Source organism: Pholis gunnellus (genome assembly GCF_910591455.1).
Source record: "Pholis gunnellus genome assembly, chromosome: 19".
In the NCBI taxonomy this organism is placed as follows: Eukaryota; Metazoa; Chordata; class Actinopteri; order Perciformes; family Pholidae; genus Pholis; species Pholis gunnellus.
Window position 1 is genome coordinate 15196668 of NC_136546.1, and position 25075 is coordinate 15221742.

Below are 25075 nucleotides of genomic sequence, written 5' to 3' on the forward strand. Positions count from 1 at the left end.
GATATACCAACTTAGTGAGTTAAAAATGCTCTTCAGTGAAAAGTAGACAAGCGAGACACTTGTATGAAAGAGCATCCGATAGAAGTGCAAGCTTTACAAAATGAGGAAAAGTGAAAAGAGCTTAATAGATTTCGTATTGTCTAAAAGTTTAAAAAGCATAGTATAGTAGATATAGTACTCCTTTTCTTTCATAGCTTTCTATGTCATCGTTTCCAGCACAGTCCAGCTGACTTGTATATATGATTTTGGCTTTTGAATTTCATTATTGTTCCCGCAGCACTGTGCAAACACTTTAACACTCGTCTTCATTGATCCCTCGTCTGCCATCAGCTACTTTGCAGCAGCAGTGCTACAGTCCTCCACTCCAGCAGAGGGAGCTGTGCATCATGAAGTGAAGCCAGAACTCCCATCCAGTGCTCCTACTTTCAGAGCCTGTGAAACAACCAGCGGTGGGAGGAAAATGTGCTGGAAGACACTCATCTCATCCCTTTATTAAGGGAGATCAAACGCCTCAAGAAACAAGAGGAAGATTAAGGGATGTCTTCCCCCTTTCCTCCTCCTCCTCCTCCTCCTCCTCCTCCTCCTCCTTCAGGCTCGGGCTCCCCGGTGTGTGGGTGTGTTTGCGTGTCTGAGGGCGTGTGTGCGTGTCGCAGGCGGCTCCAGCCGGTCTTGTTCTTGTGCAGGTGACCCATCATGGTCCGGCTGAGCGGGCTGGGCTTGGTGAAGCGGTGCCACTCCTCAAACAGAGGCTCCACGATGTAGGAGATGAACCCTGAGAGAGGAAAAAAACCACAAAAACAAAAAAAAAAGGTGGGTCATCTCCTAATCAGTTGAGGGGCGTCTTAGTGATGACACAGCTCACAGGTCTTGGTGCGCTCTAGCACTCACCTATCTGAATAGCTGGGACAGAGTCCGCCTGCTGGTCACACAGAGGACTAATCTCCATGTCGAACTTTCTCTCCAGGTCACCTGTCAGGTTGACAGCCAAAATTCAGAATCCACATGAATTAAAAAGAAACGACCATAAAATCAGTAGAGTAATATCTTTACACTTTGATGAATGCCAAAAAGCTGGAAACACAAGTTTATTACTCATAATCATCAGAGATGCACCGATTGCAATTTTCTTTTTAGAGACTGATTTTTGCGGATTACGATTTTTTTTCCTTTCTAAGAACTATAATTGAGAGCATACACAGACATTTTTGTAACTTTTCTTTCATAGAAAATCTAAATTCAATTTTATGTTCATATGAAAACATTGACCATTAAATAACTTGCATTTTCTCAAAAATTTACAGGATCTTCTTGCTGTCAAAACCTTGTCTTTAAGGTTGTTCCTCCACGGTAAATGTTGGACTTGCAGGTGTTACAAATTGCGAGCTTTATGTCTTCTTCACTCACGCTGAAGAAGCTTCACACACCGACAACATGATCGGCTGTGACGTTACAGTCTGAGCACAAGACATATCGATCGGTGCATCTCTAATTTTCAGATAACACACTTACTGTGAACAAAAACTTAGAAGCTCCAATTTATCCAGATATATCCAACTTGGTGTTTAATACAAGGGTGCTTCAAAACCGAACAACAATTACTCTGACCCCCACCAACTCTTCATACCCGCCTACACCCCACTCATTAAGAATGTGAGAGTGTTGAGGTGGAAGTAGAGAGAAGAAAGACAAATGAATAAAAGGAATATGAGAGAGAGAAGCATGAGAAAGAAGGTCAGAGGAGCGGACCTGAATAAATCAGGGGAAGGGATTTAAGTTATTGTACATTTATGATTTATGATCATTTTTATATTTATGTCTTTCTTTGTCGTGGCATTTGCTCTGAAATATAAATCTGACCTGAAATTAAGGCTTTGAATCTCTTCCACTGCCAGGTGTCTATTTGCAGCATTAAAGTGCTACATGCATTTCTTCACACTTCACTCACCCTGCCTGTAGAATTCCTCACACACTCTCTCACTCCACTGTTTGCTCAGCTCCCAAACCCGACATGGATTACAGACGTCTGCACACTTCAGAGCAATCTGAAGGCAAAGAGAGAGACGGATTCAGACACACTGTGCAGCTACTCTGGCTGCACTGTCAAACTTAAGTACACGTTGTAGTCAAACCTTTTGATTAACATGCATGGCTGTACTGTTGTCAGGTGGGTGTGCGGTATACCTGCAGTATAAAGTGCCTGTGTGAGGCGAGCTGAAGGTCCAGGTCCTGGTTATCCAGATGTTCTCTGAAGGTGGACAGGAACTCGTTCTGCCTGCTGATGTCTGTAGCCAGGATGAGAGAGCCCAGCTGCTGTTCCATGTCCTGCCTGCAGAATAGAGGGGGGCACCACTGAGCCAGAAACGACAAAAAAACCACTAATGCCTGTGCTAATCTTCATTCTACATGCACCTGCAGCAACAGCCATATGTTCTGGAACATACTGTGTATGAATTAGTAAGTCATCATACGCTGTACTCTGTATGGTGTAGCCTTTCTACTCCTTTTGTACAGCTTTGTGCTTTGTGAAGAGCTCCTGTGGCGGTGTTCTGTAACTGAGCCTGATCTCTGACCTTAAGGTGAGGGGCTGGTGGACAGAAGGAGATTATAATGCATCATCACATGTGTGTGGTTGTGTGGGACAGTGCATTCCATCAGAGTATCATCAAGGGACAGTTGGGAGACGCTACAAGTACCTTGATTTATAATTGAAACACTCAGATGGTTTGTAAGAAGGGACAGCAATGTTTGTTTTGCCTCCGGAAATGATCTCAGTTCTATGTTGACAAGATCCTCATGATCCTTTTGTATAGCTCATATATGTTGATGTCCTGTATTTGGGTTTAAAAGGGCTGGTGTATTAGATTTGGCCGTATCTAACGGTGAGGTTGCAGATTGCAACCAACTGAAACTTCTACTGTGTGCCAAGCATGTCGTAGATCTATGGTGCAAGGCACGCGCACTAGTGTAGCTGATGATATGTTGATGTAGATCTTGTTGTTGATGATGGTGGTGGTGATGATTATTGCTGCTGTCCTTTTGCACACTTGTGGGAACTGTGAGTCAGACACCAGTGACTACTGTTGTTGGACTTCCAGCCCACTTGTAGTCAGGACACCTCCGATGTCCCTTACTGTATTGTATAGCTATGTTCTTTCTTGTAGTGTAACATGCCTTGCCTTAAAACCAACTGCCATGCAAAATGTGCAAGATATGTTGATCTCATAGTCTGTCTGCTACAAAGCGCTGACATATGGAACCCCTAATAAAATATTTGTATGAATTAGGTGCTTCTGTAAAAGGTCTTACGACACGTCAGCAGGCAGGTGGGACAGCAGTCCTGACTCTCGCAGCATGCCCACAGTGGATCTCCAGTGGTGACTCTCCAGCACAGACGTGTTCTGTAAATGAGTTTCATACAGACTTCTGTCACCGACTGCACACCGAAAAAACCTTCCGCACATTTCCACCCACACACTGACACCCGCGTGTACCTGGTAGAGGGACGCCAGGTGGTGTCTGGTCTGAACGAGGAAGGCCTGGTTGACTCCAGGATGGTCCACGTCGTGGGCGGCTGCTGCCATCAGACCCAGGAACACGTCCAGGGGACTCAGCTGCTCTGCCAGCTAGAACACACAAATGGTCGACAGGGAAATTATCGTTCCTCACGTAGGAGGGACACTTACTGTCATTTCAAATGACACCCGATTGCTAAGCAAGAAACCCTGAAGAGCTGAATGTCTAGGGGCTATCCCCAGTAGTAGCTGGTTTCCTCAATAATGTCACCTTGTCAGTTTGTCGATGATGATTGATACAAAGAGAGTTGAAGCCCACAGGTATTAGGACAGTGGTTCTTTGTATTGTTGTGGCTCGTCCATACTGGTGAACAGTGTAGGACTTGAGCTTTTTTAATCCTTGGGGGACATATTTTATAGAAAAGAGCAACGATTTCTGCAGAGACCATCAGATGAGGACTTTGCGTCCTGATATTTGCTCTGGGGTGCTGAGCAAAATAAAATACTTGTCCTAACACCGTACTCTTCTAATTAACTTTAAAAAAATACAGTTGAGTATGTTTTACCGTCCCTTTTGTGATTTAAGTATTGTATCATTTATGTAGTATAATAAATGTATAAATACCAAACACTAAATAAATGAATTGGTACAAGATGTAGATTTTACAGTTTTATGGATTTTAATTTATAACAGACATACGTGTGTGATGATGAATGCGTAATGGTCAGTAAACGGACAACATGGCGTATTGATCGGAGAAGCAGCCGGCCTGACATCTCACTTTGTGAGTGTGTGCTTGTTGTCTAGAGAACACACCGTCGTGCGTGAGCTATGCTGAATTCAATTTACTAATCTAAGTGCTTTTAACAAAATAGGTGCATTACAAAGGGCTTTGCAGAGCAACAAAGGACACTAAATCAATTATTGTATAAAAGGAAAGATGCAGAGACTCTTAATCTGGTCAGAGGGCTTCAGGGATTTCTCCAGGCTGAGGATGGATGTGCTGTCGAGTCTGAGTGAGGAGGAATTATCCCGCAGGAGGAGAAGCTAATAGAATATGTCAAGGAGAAGCTCAGGCCTGGTAGTGTGTGTGTGTGTGTGTGAATACAGTATTATCCATTACCTTGGGCTCCTTCAGGTAGCAGTACATGGCTTGACTGACATCAGCAGCATGAACAGCATTGTGATAGGGATTCTGGGAGTGGTAGTCCTCCTGCACCATGCCTGGCAAGACAGAATAAGGTTAAAACCTCATTGCATCATCTCAACTTTCACATTTGAAATCACATTTTAACGCCATTTAAGCAACACTCTTTGAAACTGTCGTGTAAATGCTGTAGTTTGATTGTCAGAGCAGAGCCAGTGTGTAATAAGTATAAATCATGTTTACGGGTTTTAACTTGATGTTTTGATTCACAGGGGCATGTGAACATAAAAAGATATTAGCTCTCAATTCGAGTGGAGATGAATCACGTTACTTTGGGTTGTCTTCTTATATTGCACTGAAGTTTCCACAACAACAAACAGCTCTTTGTTGCTCTGCTGCATCTGATGGCAGCATTTAGCGTGCTCTGGATACTGGAGTAATATTCTCTCACAACAAAGTCACTGCATACATAAACCCTGTGAATCTTTCGTATCGACTGACTGGCAGACAAAAGAAGCAGTTGACGTCAGTCTGGAATTTCCTATAAATTAAGCCCCGCCAAAACGGACTCAAGCTATACTTTTGATGGTGAACAAATTCCTAAAGAAATAGAGAATTATTAGGATGCATGTTTACATCTCTCACCGAGAAACCTGTGCAGCTTGATCATGTCCAGCTGGAAGTGGTGAACGAGCCCGTAGACATTGAAGAGATGGCACATCAGAGTCACCAGGCTGTTACCTACAGCACACAGATGAATTCAAGAAAAAATTACGTTTTACAGTGCACAGTGTGTTTAATAGCTGTATTGTGACAGAGCAGAACACTTTAAAATACGATCTAAAAATTGACTTGTAACAAAAAGGATTACGCTAACATAAAATAGGTTAATTGGTGAGGGACAACAACTTGAACAAGAAGTCATCTCACCATTTGTAAGACGATCGAAGAGGAAAATGTCAAAGTTCCATGTCCCTACTTTGGATAGCATGTGCTGTGAAGAAAAACAGAAGTTTTCAGAAAGTGATTCACAACAATACAGAGAGCAGGAGAGACAGGGTACCTGTACCTGAAAATGTGTTGGACTGTGAGTGTGTGTGTGTGTGTGTGTTCTTACTGCAGCTTGTCCCAGGTAATCGTCGTCCAGTAGATGTAGGGACCCGGGGGTGTGGGGCACCAAACCCCTGAGCAGCCTGGAGGCGTGGCAGTACCTCTGAAAGCTCAGCTGACGCTTCACCTTCCTCCTGCCGGCCTCTACCTCTCCCTGCTGGGCACTGGCTGAAGTTATAAACGATTTACATTAAAACAGAGCAGAACAGATAAGCATCTTAAAGATTTCTTGAATAATTAAAAAGGGGTAAGTACTATTAGGTTATGTGTCTCAATTTGGTACAAAACTATTGGATGTAACAGCTGTACTTTTTGCTTACTTTATGTTTAAATGTTGAATAAAAAAGACATCAGAGCTGGAGCGACTGATATTGTATCAAAGCTATTTCGTCTCAGTTGCCAGGTTATTAGGAACACCCAGCTAAAACTAATGCCAGCACTAAATCCTCCTTTCATGAAGATTAAAATGTTCAGTTTTTGTTGAAACTGTTTCACAGAGGAGTTGATTCAACTTGCTTTTGAGGATTCGTAGGTCAATCAGCGGGTAGGAGCCTCGTCTCTCGACCAGCAGCACGCCAGCATGACCGGTGTTCAGTCTGCCATCAGCTGCATACGGACAAGAGGATGGGAAAAGAGAAAGACGGATGAAGAAATGTAAACATTTGGCGTTACCACTGACAATCTGTCCTGGCCATATTTGCAGACATAACCCATGACATAATGAAACTTTCCAGGAGGAAGGAGAGCCGGGAGGTGAGTGTAGAGACTAGACCTGAAGATGTAGAGGAAGAAAGCAAGCAAAAGGTGGATGGCTGGATGATAAGTCGAACAGACAGCGAGGGGATGAGACGACAACGGAGCAAAGTGTTCCCTGGTGTCGATATTTATGTGCGGCCTCATAAAAGCGGATTTATTTCCGCCTCTCTGAAACAGTGATCTTTGACATCGCCGAATCATCAGGACATCGTGCATCCGGTCCGGGTTTGCCCAAGGAGAAGGGATTTCACGCCACTGTGCAGCTGTTGTGGTGCAGTGGCTGCGTACGTTGTGCTCACACAAGTTATAGTGGATTTTATTAGTTTCACGCCGACACACACACACACACACACACACAGACACACACACACACAACCAGTGTGCATTGTAAACCAAGGACTAAACAGAAGGACTGGTCTTCATTTCTGAGACAAAAAGGTTTTTTATTTGAAGGCTTTTATTGCAAAACATGACAAGAAAAGATGAAATGTGTACAACTCGTGTTTTTCCATAAGAAATGCCTGCAGAGTCACAGAAGTAACCTTCTGGGTTTTAATCGTTGCCGCGCGAGCACCTTTTTAGACCTGCGAGAGTGAACACTGCAGCACAATGGGTCTGTGAATACTTGAATGTACTGCCTCTGTTTGAAATGCACAGTTCACACACCCTAAGGCCAGACACACAACAGAATAGGTCCCGAGCCACAGCGCACACGGGCCATTTTCACTTGAATAAACTAAAAACTATAAAAAAAAAAAAAAGAAATGGCTGAATAATTTACAGATCAGATGTGAGGAACTGGAGCGCATTATGTCCCCCGAGGTTGCCAGTTCACTTCACCTCTGCGACTTACGAGAGCAGCTAAACTACCTGTTAATGGGGCTGGAGTCACCGTGGTAACTCCCTCGGAGGGCCTATAGGTCTTGCCTTGCAAGTGTGTGGGCTGCCAAAGCGGCATAGTCTGCAGGCAAAGTGTGTGCTGGGAGTGTGTGTGTGTACGTGTGTGTGTGTGTGTGTACTGTGTAGGCTAGGCAGCTATGCATAAAACATACGGTGGAAAAGTGGCATCATTCCCTATTTCTGCATCTTATAGTCCACCGAACAAATAGAAACGGCTTGAGGGAAGGTGACTCAGCCTGTTAAGGTGAGGCAGAAGAGTCCCGCTGGCCTAGTTTGAGCAAGAAAAGGACAGCGGGGGGAAAGCCTCTTTGTCTATTTTTTTAATCCTGTGTGCTGGTGGGAAATGCATCATCTGGGAAACCCCTCCGCCCCTCCGTCCTCCTCCGACACAGACAAACACACACACCACCCTCTGGCCGTCTTCCTTCGCTCGAATTCTTTCTCCATACTTCCATTTTATGTGTCACTCCATCCGTCTTTCCACCTCTGGTTTCTGTCTCCACATCCTTCTCTCTCTCTCTCCACTGCTACCCCCTCAACCTTCCCATCATCCCTCATTGCTTTGTGTTCAACAACAACATCGCCTCTCCACATCTGATCCGTCCTCTCGTCTCACTCCCCCCCCAACCCCTCTCCTCTTTCCCTTTCTCTATACCTTTAGCTCTCTGTGTGGTAAATAGGTCATTGTCTCTGCGCGGCTCAGAACTGGGTCATTTTAGGATGTGAATCAGTTGGAAAGGGTGTTTGTAGACGGCAGTGCACGTGTCTCATCGTGCGCCCGTGCATAAACATATACACACACACAAACACACACTTGCAAATGAGGTTAAATCCCTGATTCCAAATGCGAAAGCAAGATCTCACACTTGGCACACACAGCCCACACACTCGCATATGGGACACCGATACGAGTATGTTTACTTGGCTTCGCTGAATCTGTGGGTGTTTACGGCACAAATGGTGCTTCGGGGCCGTTTTCCTTCACAGAAAGAGAAAGTCAGACACATCGCTGCCACATGCATTCGAAAACAAACAGATTAACAGGTGATGTTTGCTGCTGCCTGCAGCTGCTTCATCTTTAATCTGGAGAGATAGTCGCATCCACACAGCTGGCTGGAATCTCCGCATACACTTCGCTCACTGGCTGTGCCGACACTTTCTGCGCGTTTGCAGTAAGACGATGACTTGACAGTGACAGTAGCCAAATGCGTAAAAGATGGGTAACATTTTTTTTTTTAATTCACATATAAAAAAATCCATGTTTTAAATGTGTGAAGATACATTTGCTGACTGATTTATTCTTGCTCATCACACACTTTTCAATATCAATAAAAACAGCATTCTTTAGTATTTAAAGAACACCAGAAAGGCATTTTCTTGACAGACTGATGTGTTGTTTGGTCCATCAAATGTCAGAACATTTTTTTAAAAAGGACTGTGGCAAAGCGTAAAGCTCATGTTGACATATTCAAATGTATTTTTTGGGTCCAAACAGCAGCCTGAACATCAAAGTTGTCAAAGACTTAAATTGATAGAAAAGGGACCAAATCCAACCAGTGACATTTTGCAACTTTTGCTTAAAGAAATTAAAGGACAATTAACTGATTAGCCAAATAGTTGCTGATTAATCCAATATCGATTGGACTAATAATTTTTATTTGGTAAATGTATCTATTAATACTGCTCTTTTTCAGCACTTTTACATATTTGGAAATGGCATACTGACTCACTCTCACAGTGTCTCGACACATGTTGTATGCGGTGAAATCACACACTGCGCCGACAGCCTCTCACTCTCTGCAAGGAGTCATCAAGTGAATGAGGTCATCGCGATGCAAAGGGAAGGTCACAGGCAGCGAACAGCCTACATTTGTCGGTTTTCCACCTTATGAGTCAGTGGTTGTCAACAGGTAATTCCCCACCGTATGAATCATCACTTCATCATAACTCTGCAAAATAACATTAAATATGTATATGTAGCCTACGTTGTTCCATCTTTGTTATGAACTGCTTAAAGTAGCCTCCGAGTAAACGTATTACATCACCTTGTTTGTATACCCTGCTGGCTACTCTGCTTGTCACAATCATTACCATCATCGTTAAATATAAGATTGACATTACTTCTTGTCATCACTGTTGATGTTAAACATCAGTTTAAGTCACACTAAACTGTAGACAATGTTATTGTTATTGTGTTGCACTCCAGACAGACGGACTCGGCCTGATTGATTACATCACGTCAGTGTTCATCAGCGCGGCTCCGCAGATGGTAAAACACTTCGGCTTTGCGGACAAAATCCCTCATTTCACAGTCTACTCCGCCTGGCCGTCTGAACTGTTCTTAACCTCATCTCGCGTCACGTCACTTAAAAACACGCGAGAGTAAACATACCGCCAGAGGCCCGCCAGCCAAAGACATACACGTCCCACGCGCCTGTCAACAAATGAAAGCTCGCACCCAGGCATCAAAAGTCAAACATTCAAATGCAAAAATCTCTTATTCATATAAGTGACCTGCCAAAAAACTATTTTGAGGACCAAAATAAACAATGAATTAGACACTAGTCATTAAACATCATAAAGGAATCTGCCCCCCTCAAAGAAATATAATGTTATACACACACTATCTGTAAAACACACCATGGATGTGTTTTCCCGTAGCACACACAGTTGATGGGTCAGATGAAGAAGGAAAACACACATCACACATTAAACATTGATGAGAAATCTCATTCCCATACTGTAACATGTACTATGTGCTAAGTTACCTTCCAGAAGAGCGCTCCTGTCCTCTATGTCCTGCTTCACCTCCTCTACCTCTTCCTTGTCTGACTCCACCCAAGTGCTTCTCTCGGGCCCCCGGGGGCCTGCCCTGCGAGCCCTCCACGCCGCCCTGAGCTGCCGTATGAGAGCGGGAAGCTCCAGGGCCAGCGACAAGCCTCCACAGGTAATAGGAGGCGTCCTGAGAGGACCCCAGACCGGCGAGTGAGGAGCCTCATCCGGACAGACGCCGGCTTCGACCCCAACGCCGAGACCAGCGTCCCGCATCCTGAGATCCGGACCCCAGAGCCCCTCCAGCACCGGCATCCTCACGCCAGGAGGCAATAGATGTAGGAGAAGGAGGTGCAAGGAAATTAGAGATCAAAGTAAAGAGAGGGGGGGGGGGGGGCTCATGAAGGGGAGGTAGAGAGGAGCAGCTCGCTGTCAGGTAGCCATAGGTGAGGACACACAGACACAGAAGAAGAAGAATAAAGGCTGCAGAGAGAGAGACTCAGTCAGCAGTAGGACAGAACAGGACGGGACAGAGTGGAAAAAAAGCAAGTGCAAGAGAAGGAAGCAGGGGAAAAAAGAAGTGTGAATCCGTCTCTATCTCCTTTCTCCCAGAGACGGCCGCTGACGGTCTGCGCTCTCCTTCTGCCGCATTCTCTCTCCTCTCTACTGTCTCTCTCGCGCCGGTGTTGTTGTGGAGCCCAAAAGCCCCTCCCCTCTTTCCGCGCTTAGCTCGCTTGCACACTCGCTCACTCTGCTACGTGCGCTGCTCCAGCGACGGCAGACCAATAGGATTTGTGTGAACGACCGCGGGGGCTTTGTGTTCACGGACACGATCAGGTCAGTGGGAACGGACAGAGTCAAACCTTCCACACACACACACACACACACACACACACGTATCTCTGCAACACGTATGATTAAAAATCGGAACAGACTTTACAGAGAAGATATAGGTGCATCAACATTGTGTGCAGAGCAAAATAGTTAAATCAAATGTTTTGTGATTTTTATTGTGTGCGGGGCTTGGAATAATTATTTATTTCAATAATTTGTCTTAATTGTTTGATCTTTAAAATGTCAGAAAATAATGAAAAGTAGCGAAAGACGGCAATCAAAATGTCCCAGAAATGTTTGATTGTTTTGTCCAAAACCTGTAGATGCTTAAGTTACACTGGTATAGAGAAAAGATTTTCAAATGATTCCATAGATTAGATAAATGAATCCATTCATTGTTTCAGCACTAATTGTGTTTCCAGGTAATCTTGTTGCCAGGTACACTGAATAAGTAACATAATGTCACGGGAGCAGATTCTAACAGTACATGATATTAAACTTATTCTGCTTAAAAGGGAAATAAAAAGACATTTGTTCTGAATCCTGCTGTCCAGGTGACTGCTGTGGGGTTAAACACTATTAGCATTACTGATAGAGGCAGAAGATTTCGGGAAGTTCTTGGAAGACGTTCGCAAAGATATGTCTGATGCAAACAGAAAAGAAAATTGATGATGAATAAAGCAAGCACCGCTGTATGATCGATCACCAACTGTATCCAGAACTCATCCAAACAGGATGTCCACTGTGTATATAAGTGAAGCCTTAAAGTCACTCATCCCTTCACTATTTGTGGTCTGCGGAGTCTCCTAAGAACCAGTTTTAACTCGGATGAATTGAACATTTGTTTGGGACTGCAAACACTCTCTCCCTCTTGTCCTTAAAAGTCTCTCTCACACAGACACAGACACACACACACACACACACACACACACACACACACACACACACACACACACACTTAAATATATTTTATTGAATTTGAAAATGGCATGAACATTCTGGAACTGTATGAATTTATAATATGCATGTAATCACCATCAAATCACTGTCAACCTCCTCATCTTGGAAGATCAAGGGTCTGTTGCACACTAAATCTTGCTGCCATGGTGTCAGTCACTGAAATGGCAGCTCAGGTACCTTTATAATGTTATGAACCCCCCCCAACCCAGATTGATTAAAATGTGTCACTTTGTACATTATGTTATTACATTGCAGGTGCTTGTGCTTGCAGGTGCAGATCTTGTGTCTGTGACAAGGCACCCTCTGACCTCTGGATGACCTCTGTTCCCTTTGTGCACCATGATCACTCCTGTGCTGTTTCACTATTTCACTGTTTCAAGGCTCCCCCATGCCCCTTCAAAGACCAGCAGGTGTCTGTCTCTGCTGGAACCAGAACCAGGGCAAACGTCGTAGGAACACAGACAGTTCTCGTGACAGTGTCGAGTTCCCCCTTGAACTCTGTCACCACTGTCCCATTGACAATACACACAAACATGGCCTGTACAGTTGCACAGTTTCAAGATTCCCTAAAACCACTATTTTCCTTGATTTGACCCACACTCATCTCAATAGTTACGGGTCAAATTTGACCCGAAACAGCCTCAGTGTACAAAAACGTGTAGCACCATGTACAAAGTATAACGTTTTAAAATATTTTTATTTTTGCGTATTTCAAATTTCAGGCTAAAAGAATGACGTTTAGGGTATTTTTACTGCTGTCAAAAGTCAAAACGGTTCAAATTTGACCCTGACAGTATGTAAGGGTTAAAATGAAGCAAATTAGGTGAATGTAAGTAAATAAGACCATCTGTCTTTGCATGCACGCTATCATGAAGGATGCAGAGCGGTCACCATTTTTTATGTATTTTTCTCCCCGGGAATGTTCCCTTGAGAAACAGTCACATGCAGACCAAAGTACTGACACTGACACACGCACACACACACACACACACACACACACACACACACACAGGCGCAGACAGAAACACAGCCTTGAACATCACATTTCAGATGCAAGATGTCGATTGCAAGGAACCGTGAGACAAAGAGCGTTAAGATAAAAGACACAGGCTGTGAGAAACTGTGAGAAGCAGAGGGGACACGATGTACAGCGTGGTTATTCAGTGAAAATGTACTGAATGTATTATTGTTGTGTTGTCGCTTTGATCAACAGATGACGTCACAAAGCAATCCCATCAAATCCCATAGGAGCAAAAATTCTCACGTGTGTCTGCACCAAAATAGAAGTGGACATTAATGTAAAACGGTTTGGTTGGCTTGTTCGTAGTGCGGCCAAATCGTAATTCTAATCAGCCCCACAATCATTAAGAGTGGGAAACGGCCTTTACCAGTATGGAGAGTAACAGTGCCACCGGAGAATATATCATACTGTCTGGATGGGACTTTAATAAATCAGAACATGTGAACAAAGCCGTTATCAAACAAAAGGAGGTAAGATTCTCATTCTCAGAATGAGGGAAAGATATCAGAGAGCCCACAAGGTCAGTGGGAGTTTTGAGGCTGACACTTCAGCATTTCTTCGGGGAACTTTTAAACAATCTTAACAGCAATATTGGAGGAGGAAAAAAATTGCTTTAGCTACATTTCAAGGTCTGAGATTATGATAAACGGCTACATTTTACCGTCTCCAGTCCAGACACTACTTTAAAAACACGCCTGGAGTGAAACTTACTGTATTGGGCCCCACTTTTATTCAACAAGAGCCGTCCGACTGGACAGCGGAGAGCATACACAGCAGAGAGATAGCAGAAACATCAGTGTTTGACACAGATTACACAGTGCCAAAGGTCAGCGACAGCCTGCAGCGCTGTTACCAAATGTATAGAAACATGTTTGCACCATCAGTTTTGCAGTTGGCTGTACACAGCACTTCAACAACCTCTTGCACGATTGGTATTCAGGTCAGTTAGCGTTCCTACCCAGCATGCACACTTGTGTGGCACTCTGCTCCGACCTTTTGAATGTGACTGCTCCACACTTCTGTGGCAGGGAGAACGAGGGAGAGAGAGAGAGAGAGAACGAGATTAATATTACAACACACCCCAAAATACACACCGCTATCTGAGAGCATCAATGAACCTGCAGCTAATAATAGGAACTGTGCCAAAAGTCATGCACATTAATCACATGCGCCCACATGGTCGGTCGTCGTGGTCAGGGGTCTTAAGGCAACTTTTTCCTTTTAGAGCCATTTTCTATCAAACGTGTGTTTGTTGTTCAAGTCACGTGCTTTTGTTTTGTTTTTAGAAAATACTTCTATTTTAGTACGTCTGTCGGTTACAATATTGTGCATCACATTAAGTTAATAGTGAAACATTACCCATCATCATGTGGTAAGTAAGGATCTCCAGTAAAGTACAACCATGGCTGTGACTAACTCATTATTGTTTTTTTCTACATAATGTTTTTGTCAAATTTTGTTCTATATTGTTCAGAAAATAGTGAAATTTGCTCAGAACAATTCCAAGGTGACATCTTAAATATGCTTATTTTGTGTTAATCTGTTAACCATCATATAACAAAGAACAGCAGTAAATTCTCACATTCAAGCAGCTGAAACCGACAAACGATCAAACAACAAATGACAGAAGCAAACAATTTTCTGTCACTTGATAAACTTGATTAACCCACAAATCATTTCACCTTAAAATCAACTCTTCCGTTGTCTCATTGCAACCAAAGCAACGCGAGGGTAACAGACAATTTGCCTTGTCTTTAGATTCACACCAACAACACCGTGCCCATCTCTTTCCGACGAGTTAAAAATGATAAAGTACACCAGCAGTGTGGTAATCTGCCATTGTACTTTGATCCAAGGTCAGTTTTCCTAAACATCATTACTACCCAATGTCCTGCGCTGCGTTTCAGGCAGCCTCGGCTCAGTACATTTCCCAATTTAGGTCATCTATTTATAAAAAAGTAGTAATGTCTATAATAGTTAGAATGGCTCAACATCTGTGTGCAGAGTGGACAAGAGTGAGAGTGGACTGAGTGCACTCTGAGTTGGTTTAAAGACAAACCAAGTCCAAACCAGGTGGCCTAACTGCCCTGATTGAAACATACAAAGTCTGCCGTTATCTCTTATTATTGTACACAGTGTTTAAGGTTACCCCTCTGCAGGAAGACAGTCATACAAGTGTGTGTGGAGGATTTGCATCTAAACGAGCACATTGTTAACCGGCATGCAGGAAACGGGTGGATGGAGACAAACCAGAGGCGACGGCGGTTCACTCATCCAGCCCACGTGGTTTTTGCACGTTTTACGGGACGCCCTCTGTCAAAATGTTTTCCCATGATCTCCAGCTCTATACTCACGTCATCGTTCACCTCAACCGGACAGCTCTCTAGTCAAACTCTCTCTTTGCTTGCTGGCTAGCTGCTGTCAAACTGTTGGGCAAGTCTGTTCACTGTCTCCTGCATGTTCAGCTGGGTCGGAAAAAAAATGGATTTAGATTTCACACTATTCTTTTAGATATAAAATGCTGCAAGGTAAAGGGGGAACACGCTCTCTCTGACAATCAGCAAGTAACAAGTGCTTATTGAAAATATCAAAGAATATGGTACTCAATAATACTCAATAATATTAGATTTGAGAGGAAATGGTGCATAGTTACAAAACCGTTTCACGACAGGTTAAAAACCTCAAGGTGTCACTCAGACAGCACCAGGACATTCTGATGTAGCATTTCAAAATTAAAGCCCTTCAAAATCTCATTCATGAGTTAACTTCAAATCACATTCATGAGACAATTTGTCTAATTTCAGATTAGATTTTAGAGGAAATGGTGCATAGTTACAAAATCATTTCACGACAGGTTTAGAACCAAATACTCAATATTCTTGCTGATAGTCTCTTTTACCTATGAAGGTCCGTTGAATTTGAGACCGTTTCATAACCAGTTAAATTATCCTCACAGTATCTTTAAAGGGAGTGTTAGACAATGTTGCGAGTTCGCGAGTATATGTCATCAGTATTTTCCCAGGAAATGCAAAAGTTCTAGCAAGATTTATTACAAATCTTACCAAGTGGCAAAGAAGATATGTCAAGGTTTAAAGAAATAACACTCCTCATCAACACGTAACAGAAAACAAACAGGCCTCGTATGTGTTAACATGGAGTCAAATGTCCTTGACTCTGATTGAGAATCACAATGACAGAGCCAGAACCGGATGGTGAAGTGAAGAACTGTCAACAACACTGTTAAGTTTTCCAATTGCATTGCAAAATATCTTCCTGAGAAGATATACATCTGAAAGTAATTCTGTTTATGTAATAAACTGAATGTATCCCTATAAACATGCAGTATGTGTGCGTTCTCCTGGGACCTTTTAACCTCAGTGTAATCCCTCATTAGCTCCGTCAGATTAGTGTGTCATGCTGCTCACAACTAAATAAACCCATTTATCATTATATCCCTCTTGTGTATGTGTCAAATCCAATTGAACACTAGGTGACTGACTAAAAAAAAATCTCTGTAGCCTATTTGTTTACAAGTTTGCACCTTTGTGGAATTTGCTGTAAAATAAAAAAACACAGGGTGCCTTGACTACAAAACTGCAGCAAGCTTTTATGAACTAGGGTTGGTTTAAACATGAAAAAACCTATATTGGAGCACACTGGTACAGTTTTATTTGACATTATGATAGCAAACAGCCCATCATTACTTTCAATGAATACCTACTTAATTAAGAATAATTAATGTTATTTATTTTTTTGCATTGTCTGGAAAAAAACCCACTTAACCACCACATGCTTACTTTGTACTTAAAACACAGAAGTAGGAACAAAAAACTGCTCACATTCACATTTTGGCAACATATGAATCCAGACGCTGAAAACATGCAACTTGACTGAAATCATTACTTGTTTCAAACAAAGGAAAATGTAACATAGATGTAAAAATACTGTCAATTAAAACAATGGTAATGTCGTATTAATAGGCAATAGTGACACCTGCTGGAATAGAAGTATGTTAATTAAAGCATACTTTATGCTACAGTGTCAACACACAGAACACACACTGTATGCTCATGAGGGAGCCAAGGTCATTCAATGAACTAAAACAAATTTCGGTGGGTGAACAGGTTGCATTTTAGCAGCACTAGTGAGTGAATAATAATAATAATGAAGGACAACATCAACATCAAACTGTGATCCGTTTGCTTTTCTTCATTTCCTCGGTTAAACAAAAGATTGGAAATACAGGCTAACGTTTAAATGAAGCAGTTTCCAATACATGTGTCACTTTTTAAATTCGTCATTATGCTGCACCATTAAGCTAACTCTGGGACAATACTAATCAAATGATCATTTTTGTGTTTAATATTGTCCATGGTACCCTACAAATAATGTGAATGTATTATAATACGATAATAACAATAAACATTGAACATTTGAAGTATTGCTTTAGTGGGTATGAGAGCTGTTTTGTGTTGAGTCCTTTGGGTTTAGTTGTCTGTGAGATATTCTGTCACTAGAGGGTTCAGAGAAGGGAAGACATCATGAAATCATTATTTACCAACTGGATCATACTGTAAGACAATGTGACTGGAAGTGTGACAGATATGAGGGGATTGATAGAACATATAACATTAAACACTTCCTTTATATTTTGATAGGTTGTGTGAAATAGCAGGATGTGGGTGACAGTTGACAACGTCTTCTGCTGCTGATTTTATATTGTTGTATGTATCCTGTAGAAATTCAAAGAAAGGCTGTAGTTGTAGTATTGAGAAGGGCAAGGTACACACAGGGCCTCTATCGGGTTTTACTCTGCAGGTTGAGCGTAGTATAAAAAGGAGAATACGCCCTTTGTGTAGTATGAAGGTTAACATCTAAGTCAAGTACGTTTATATTAGGTAAAGAATACGTTTGTTTTGGACTGGCTTTAGCTTCATAAGCAAAAAAAAAGTAGGAGAGTTGTAAATTTCAACATCAATTTTCAAATATCTGTAATGGGTTTCAGTGTTGGGTGTAGTTGTCTGTTGTCTGAGCTCTAACTGAATCTATGACAGAGCCTAACCACCAACCACATGTTGAACATACTGCACATAACTTACTGCACTGCAGTAACTGGAACAGTTGCAGTGCTGATGCACAGTCCCCTGACTTCCTGCAGTAACAAGTGTATGCTGCAGAGTTTATAAATCCCTTTGAGGCATATTTGTCATTTTGGAATATAAAAATAAAATCGACTTTACTTTGTTTTTATTGTTATCCATAAAAATATCAAAACATTTGAAGTACGTTACTCAATATGAACTAAATTGGTCAATTTGTTTGGAAATTCTTTTCAGAAGTTGACATTTCTCCCACTGACTGGTTTGAAAAAACACATAATTGAATCATTGAATTTGATGTAGAAACAACTTACAAATTCAGTAGCTTAGTATCAACTTATCATGTTTATACTACAATAGAACCCTGCAATTCAATTTCATATAATTACATATAATAAATCCTCTTTTTGGAATAGCTGTTGTCTAGAGGAATTCTCTTTTAAAGACATCTGATTTTGTAGTTGTAGTTTTGATCTGTATGATGGCATGTTTAATTTGCCTATGGTAGCCTAAAGTTAATACCAAGTCACTATTTCAAACATGGGTTTAGCTTCGTAGAAAACAAAGCTAAAGCATTTCCAGTTTTGACTATTTTTCTTTAAAAATCCACGAGGGAATTATTCTTATGCACAGCTGTCCTTAATAATTACAACAGTGGTCATTTTATTCATATAATTAAAAAACACTTGCAATTGTGTTCCTAATAAGTGAACACAATTATTATATGCAGCACAGGCAGAAGCAGAGGTGTCAGTCCTCTTGCAAAAACTGCAGCAACGCAGCAGCCCACACGCTTCCTCTAACTATATGAGTTTGTGGGTTGCGGTACTTATGTTAATAGCAGAGTAATGTTTCCTTTGAAAACTGAAACACAATCACCAGTGCATCTGTTTGTATGTAAAGAGGAAAATGCACAGTTCATCACCAGAAGCAAGGAGCTCTCAATGATCTCAGATGGTATAATTCAGAAGATATCTCTCAAAGATGTTGAATAGATATATATAATCCAACCAACGAGCATGGACTATTTGTTTTTTTCTTTCTCACAGCTGAGATGTTGAACCAAGGAAAAGAGAAGAAAACTCAATAGCCCATGTTCTGTCTCAAGAAGAGAGGTATGTTTTTTTTTTAGGTTTTGGGGGCATAATGATGAACAATTGAATGTTCTTTGTTTGGGAACACATGTTGAATCATGTGTCATCAGCATATATGGAATACCTAGTTGGAAATTTGCTTTGGAGTTATTAGTTTTGGTATTTTTTTATGGAGGGCGAGAGGTACTTTTATATTTTTACAGTGGATCATACTTAAAAACAAAACAAATTGAGTTAGTTTATAAGATAAATTGATAAGAGATTCTTCCTTTTGAAATAAAAAAAGTCTGACACAATTGAAAAACTGTTAACCAAGGGAAAAGGCATTACCAAGGGAAAAGGTTTCATGTTATTATTTAAATAGCATTTTGACAGCCTCAACATTGCTGTACATTAATTAGCATAATATCGTATACAATGAAAAAGCAACAGTGACGTGGTCTAACACAACCGAAGGAGGAAGAAAAATTGGCGTCCCTGAACGAATTACCAACATGTGTAAGTTTAAAAAATTTCGTCCGAAATACAAATTTTTGGTAAAGTATGTCGAAGTACTGCAGTTTGGAAAGTCGCTATTTGCATTTGGAGGTGAATCATAATCAAGTGTGTTTGTAGCTGAACACCTTAAATATGCTAGTCCAAGGTTAGCTCCTCGGTAGCTGGTATGTATGTAGCCTAGATAATTACAGGCCCATTGCGTCAGAATCGTAGTTTACGTAATATCGTGTACAATGAAAAAGCAACAGTGACGTAGTCTAACGTAACCGAAGGCGGAAGAAAAATGGGTTCCCTGAACGAATTACCAACAAAAGTAAGTTTAAACATTTTCGGGTGAAATAAAAATATTCGGTAAAGTATGTCGAAGTACTACAGTTTGAAAAGTCGCTATTTGCATTTGGAGGTGAATCATAATCAAGTGTGTTTGTAGCTGAACACCTTAAATATGCTCGTCCGAGGTTAGCTGCTCGGTAGCTGGTATGTATGTAGCCTAGATAATTACAGGCCCATTGCGTCAGAATCGTAGTTTACGTAATATCGTGTACAATGAAAAAGCAACAGTGACGTAGTCTAACGTAACCGAAGGCGGAAGAAAAATGGGTTCCCTGAACGAATTACCAACAAAAGTAAGTTTAAACATTTTCGGGTGAAATAAAAATATTCGGTAAAGTATGTCGAAGTACTGCAGTTTGAAAAGTCGCTATTTGCATTTGGAGGTGAATCATAATCAAGTGTGTTTGTAGCTGAACACCTTAAATATGCTCGTCCGAGGTTAGCTGCTCGGTAGCTGGTATGTATGTAGCCTAGATAATTACAGGCCCATTGCGTCAGAATCGTAATATGGGAATTATATGATGCATTTCATTTTTATAATACATTTTTGATGGCATTGCATTAATTAGCATAATATCGTATACAATGAATAAGCAACACTGACATGGTCTAACGCAACCGAAGGAGGAAGCAAAATTGCGTCCCTGAATGAATTACCAACAAGTGTAAATTTATGCATTTTCGGATGAAATACAAGTATTTGGTAAAGTATGTCGAAGTACTGCAGTTTGGAAAGTCGCTATTTGTATTTGGAGGTGAATCATAATCAAGTGTGTTTGTAGCTGAACACCTTAAATATGCTCGTCCGAGGTTAGCTGCTCGGTAGCTGGTATGTATGTAGCCTAGATAATTACAGGCCCATTGCGTCAGAATCTTAATATGGGAATTATACGATGCATTTCATTCTTATAATACATTTTTGATGGCATTGCAGATTTCCGTCGAGTGTGTGGACAATCCCAACGGAGTTGGCGGTGTGGTCGTCTATGAAGATAGAACATATACTATTCCTTCTGAACAGGATACCGTTATAGAGGGGACTGCTTCTGGTGATGGACAAGGCCCTTACAGGTTAGATAAGGCAAATCATATACATGGAGGCATTAAGACAATATATAAAGGAAACACAGGGCACAATAAGATACAATATAAAACATGATTTAAAAGGGTTGAAACAAAGTGAAAGGTTAGAATGAGCTCAAACGGATTAAACAGGAACATAAACATTGCGATGCAGCTACAATACAGTGCAAGATATGAATACATATTCCCAAATTTAACTTAACTTAAAAACAATTGGAGCGGAACTCAAGTTTTCTGGGAGTTTATTCCAGATATGAGTTTCATAGAACCTGAATGCTGCCTCTCAGTGTTGGCAGAAAGCCAGTGTGAAGCTCTGAGTACTGGAGTGATGTGATCCACTCCCCTGGTCTTAGTGAGGACTCTAGCTGCAGCTGTCTGAGACATTTATTTCAAGCCTTCTGAAGAAAAAACTGAAATAAATCATTTGATTTATGAAACATTTTAAGGTGGTAGCAGGCAATATGTTTAATTGACGTGGATGTTAAAATGTAGGTCAAAGTTATCCGAGATATCTGTCGGTTTGTGGTCTTTAACATTACCAACTCTGCAAACATCTGTAACAGACCACAACACCTGGAATATGTGATCTAACTTGTACACTTTTGTAGATGCCATGTGTGGACTCAGTTACTTTAATAATAATGTCATCGATGTTAATACGACAAAACTATCTAATTTACTAATCTCTTTGTGCAACTGTTGTTCTGTAGTTCGGGGCGACCTTTCCAAGTTGCCAACTATGAGAATGAGGACCCTGCCGCTCAGGATTTGGATCCGAATTCGACAGACAGTAATTCTCCAGCCAGGTAAAAAAAAAAAAAAAAAAAGAGTTCTTCTTTTGATCTACATTTGCAAATGAGGCTAATAATTAAATGTGTTGCATTGTAAGGCTTTGATTACATCACAGCTGTTATTTCTGCTCTGCTTCATCTTGAGACAAAATGTAGACTCACAGTACACAGTTTAATTTTAGTCAGCCTCTTTTAAACATTTACTGGTAGCCTTTATTTTTGCATGTATTTATTATTGGACAGTTAATATCCACGGTGTTTGTTTTCATAAGGCTGAATATTACTGTGATGATTGTAATACCAGTGATTATAAGATCTTCTCTGTTGTGTTTCCCACAGTCTTCAGGAGGAAAAGACTGCAGAAGAAGACTGGAAGCGTCTGCAGCCATCAACATTAACTGACAAAGCACAACTTAGATTTTAGTAACTCCAGGAGGTTACTGGTCCCAGCTAAGAGATAGTCAGGAATATAACCCTATGTAATGCTTTGCTGTTTGGCTTTATATCTAACATACAAACACACGAGAGACATTATTTCATTTCTTCAATTCTTGGCAAGATTGTGATTCGCTTATTCTCTAAAACTGTCAAGCTATCGCTTTAAGCATTACCCTGAACTACAATAAATCTTTGACAAAATATTAAGAAAAGTTGTATGGGAGTTACCTTGTATAATTTGTGAACATCCAACATAAACACTATGCACAGCTTCATGGTTTTAGCCTAAATCTGTTTAGATTTCAGTAAATCTGCACCATGGACAGTGAAGCCGCTTTGGCAACAAAGTTTTCCTGCTCATGCTCATGAGGATGTGAAGCTGCTGACAGACCTCTAGAACAACATCGAATGTGACAGTTTGCGATGCTACACTATCATTTAAAGGCACAATCTAGATTCCAAATACAGTATGACTTAGACGCCTCTCCGAAGCAGCGGGTTTACTGTGTGATCTGGATAATTAAACCCAGCACCCTCCCTAAACTGGAACATGGACTGATGTTGAAGTTTGTATGCATTTATTCAGGCGACTCAAACGGTCTTTTTGAATCATGGCTGGTTAACACATGTAAAAGAGTTAAAGGCCAATTACAAAGCCTCTTCATTGTAACGAACAATGTACAGTACCTTCCCTTTGAACGTAGTGTACACAGCTCTGCGGGATGAATGTAAGTTAAAGTGCCTGTCTGTTAAACCAATAATACTCCATGTAAAGATGCTTCTGTTAAAGCTCAATAATATATTTTGTTTGTCACACTTGACATATCAAGAGCTTTTTTTTTTTTTTACGTAGGGCAAACTACTCAAATTATATTCATAGTTCCAAACCTTGATTAAGATTGGCTGAGTCACGTTCAAAGCCGACAAGAGAGCCGACAGGTATTCATGTTTGAGCAGCCTAGGAAGCCCCCACTGTGTCCTATCACTTCATTTTGAGAAATACCTGTCGTTGCTGCCGCCCAGTCTTCGGGCCTTTTATCTCCATCCAAAGTGGACAAACTACATCAATGTTCTGTGGGAAGTTGATACAACAATTGTAGCATTGTCAACAATAGCTTGCATGTTTTTATTTGTAGTCTATTTTGCCCACTTTACTCTCGCTTTGTCGTTAATTGCAAGCAATATAATTTTTGTTACAGTGTAGCTTGGTTGGTGTAATGGAAAACCCTCTAATTATGCACAATGTAATCACGTTTACCTCCCTTATTTTGATCATGCTGAATCCGGTACAATGTCACCTTTGACTGAATGAATCCTGCCCTAAATTAAGGCATTGTTGCGACTGTGGCCCAGTGGTAGAGCAGGGTCGTCCTTCAATCAGAATATCGGCGGTTCTATCATCGGCTCCCCTCGTCCAAGTTGATGTGTCCTTGGGCAAGTGACTTAACCGCAAAGTCCTCCCGCAGGCTGTGCCATGCTGGCAATGAGGCAAGAGAAATCATTTCAATGACGGCAATGTCCTTGCTTAAGATGGGTGCAATTAAAGTGCAACTGTCCAGAGTAAAACGCGCCTGTGCCGGCAGAAAGGAGCGTTAAAATACTTAAAGTTGATGTCAAGATGAATGATAAAGGTGGGGATTTTGAGCATTTCAGCAGCTCTCAACATGGCAAAGGCTGAGCCGGTGGCTCGCAGCTAACGGTGCTAACAGCGCTAACAGTGCAAACAAACGAAAGTGACGACAGAGCGAACAGTCTTTAATTGTTTAAACGCATATCCTGGTTTGTCAAAATGAAGGTGGTAGAGTCAACAATGACACCAGCTTTGGCCGACCTGAAACTGCTTGTGTAAAAATATTGGGCGGAAGAACATTCCATTATATCCATCCCACACAATGACTTATCCTCTATTTAGATGGTATGAATCATAACCATGAGATGTTACTTATCTGTGTTTTCGCTCAGTTGAAATAGAGGACCAACATGCAAAGAAGGAACGTCTCGTCAACATTTTGTTGACAGATCTCATGAAAAGAGGTATGTTATGATTTTAATAAAGAGATATATAGTATGTTGTCCGACATGGTGACGTTTGGGTCAATTAGTCCTCCGAGAGGTATAACTTTCTGTTGGATCAAACTGTTGGAACTTCATTAAGGGAAATGCGGGATTTGGGAGGAGTAGTGCTGCATAAAATGTTCTGATGTGATGTTTTTTTATGGAGGGAGAGAGGTACTTCTATTGTTTTCACAAGAGTGCTGTTTTTAAAATAAATAAGATAACTATAAATCATAAATTACCCACATTAACCTGGCAAGCAAGGGTTTCTTTCTTTTTACCAAGAGGCACGGGAGAACCAGAACCAGGGCTGAGTAAAAGGGCTGTAAAATTAGAGGTTTTCTAACTCTGGTGCTCAGAAACACTCCCACTTTCGGCAAAATTGTGAAACTTCCTTAGTAACTTATACAGCAATCTATTTCACAACATTTTATGAAAACAGTTACAGGCAACATGGTGGGTCAAATTACAACACATTTCTTGTAACTTGAAATAGTCCATCCCACAAAATGGCCGCCTTCCCATTTTTAGAACTTTCTGTAAAGCAAAAGGAGGAATCTGCAACCAGCTGAGCTTTTTAGACCACTAACACAGTCAGCTGATCATCATATTTGTCTGACTCGCATCTTGGAGAAAAAGCGTGATTGATAATTATCCGATGAACATAAAGG

At 41.2% G+C, this 25075-nt stretch overlaps 1 protein-coding gene and 1 long non-coding RNA gene across 4 annotated transcripts; one reads left to right on the forward strand and one right to left on the reverse strand.

The window, feature by feature from the left end:
* Nucleotides 1-530: 530 nt before the first annotated feature.
* LOC306711864 (3',5'-cyclic-AMP phosphodiesterase 7B-like) lies at nucleotides 531-10513 on the reverse strand (the record flags this gene model as incomplete). Its single annotated transcript, XM_079180928.1, has 12 exons — nucleotides 531-772; nucleotides 889-969; nucleotides 1946-2042; nucleotides 2182-2326; nucleotides 3307-3398; nucleotides 3492-3623; nucleotides 4637-4737; nucleotides 5306-5401; nucleotides 5591-5654; nucleotides 5778-5934; nucleotides 6283-6376; nucleotides 10195-10513. 12 exons carry the CDS (start codon nucleotides 10511-10513, stop codon nucleotides 531-533), a joined length of 1620 nt encoding a protein of 539 aa, XP_079037054.1.
* Nucleotides 10514-18957: 8444 nt separating this feature from the next.
* On the forward strand, nucleotides 18958-22565 carry LOC306711518. Of its 3 annotated transcripts, XR_013767521.1 has the most exons (5): nucleotides 18958-19069; nucleotides 19162-19227; nucleotides 20972-21108; nucleotides 21831-21926; nucleotides 22251-22565. It is a non-coding gene; the product is annotated as an uncharacterized lncRNA (long non-coding RNA). The 3 variants fall into 3 exon arrangements; XR_013767522.1 differs by having other exon boundaries at nucleotides 19016-19227; XR_013767523.1 differs by having other exon boundaries at nucleotides 19016-19227; nucleotides 22258-22565.
* The last annotated feature ends 2510 nt before the right edge of the window (nucleotides 22566-25075 follow it).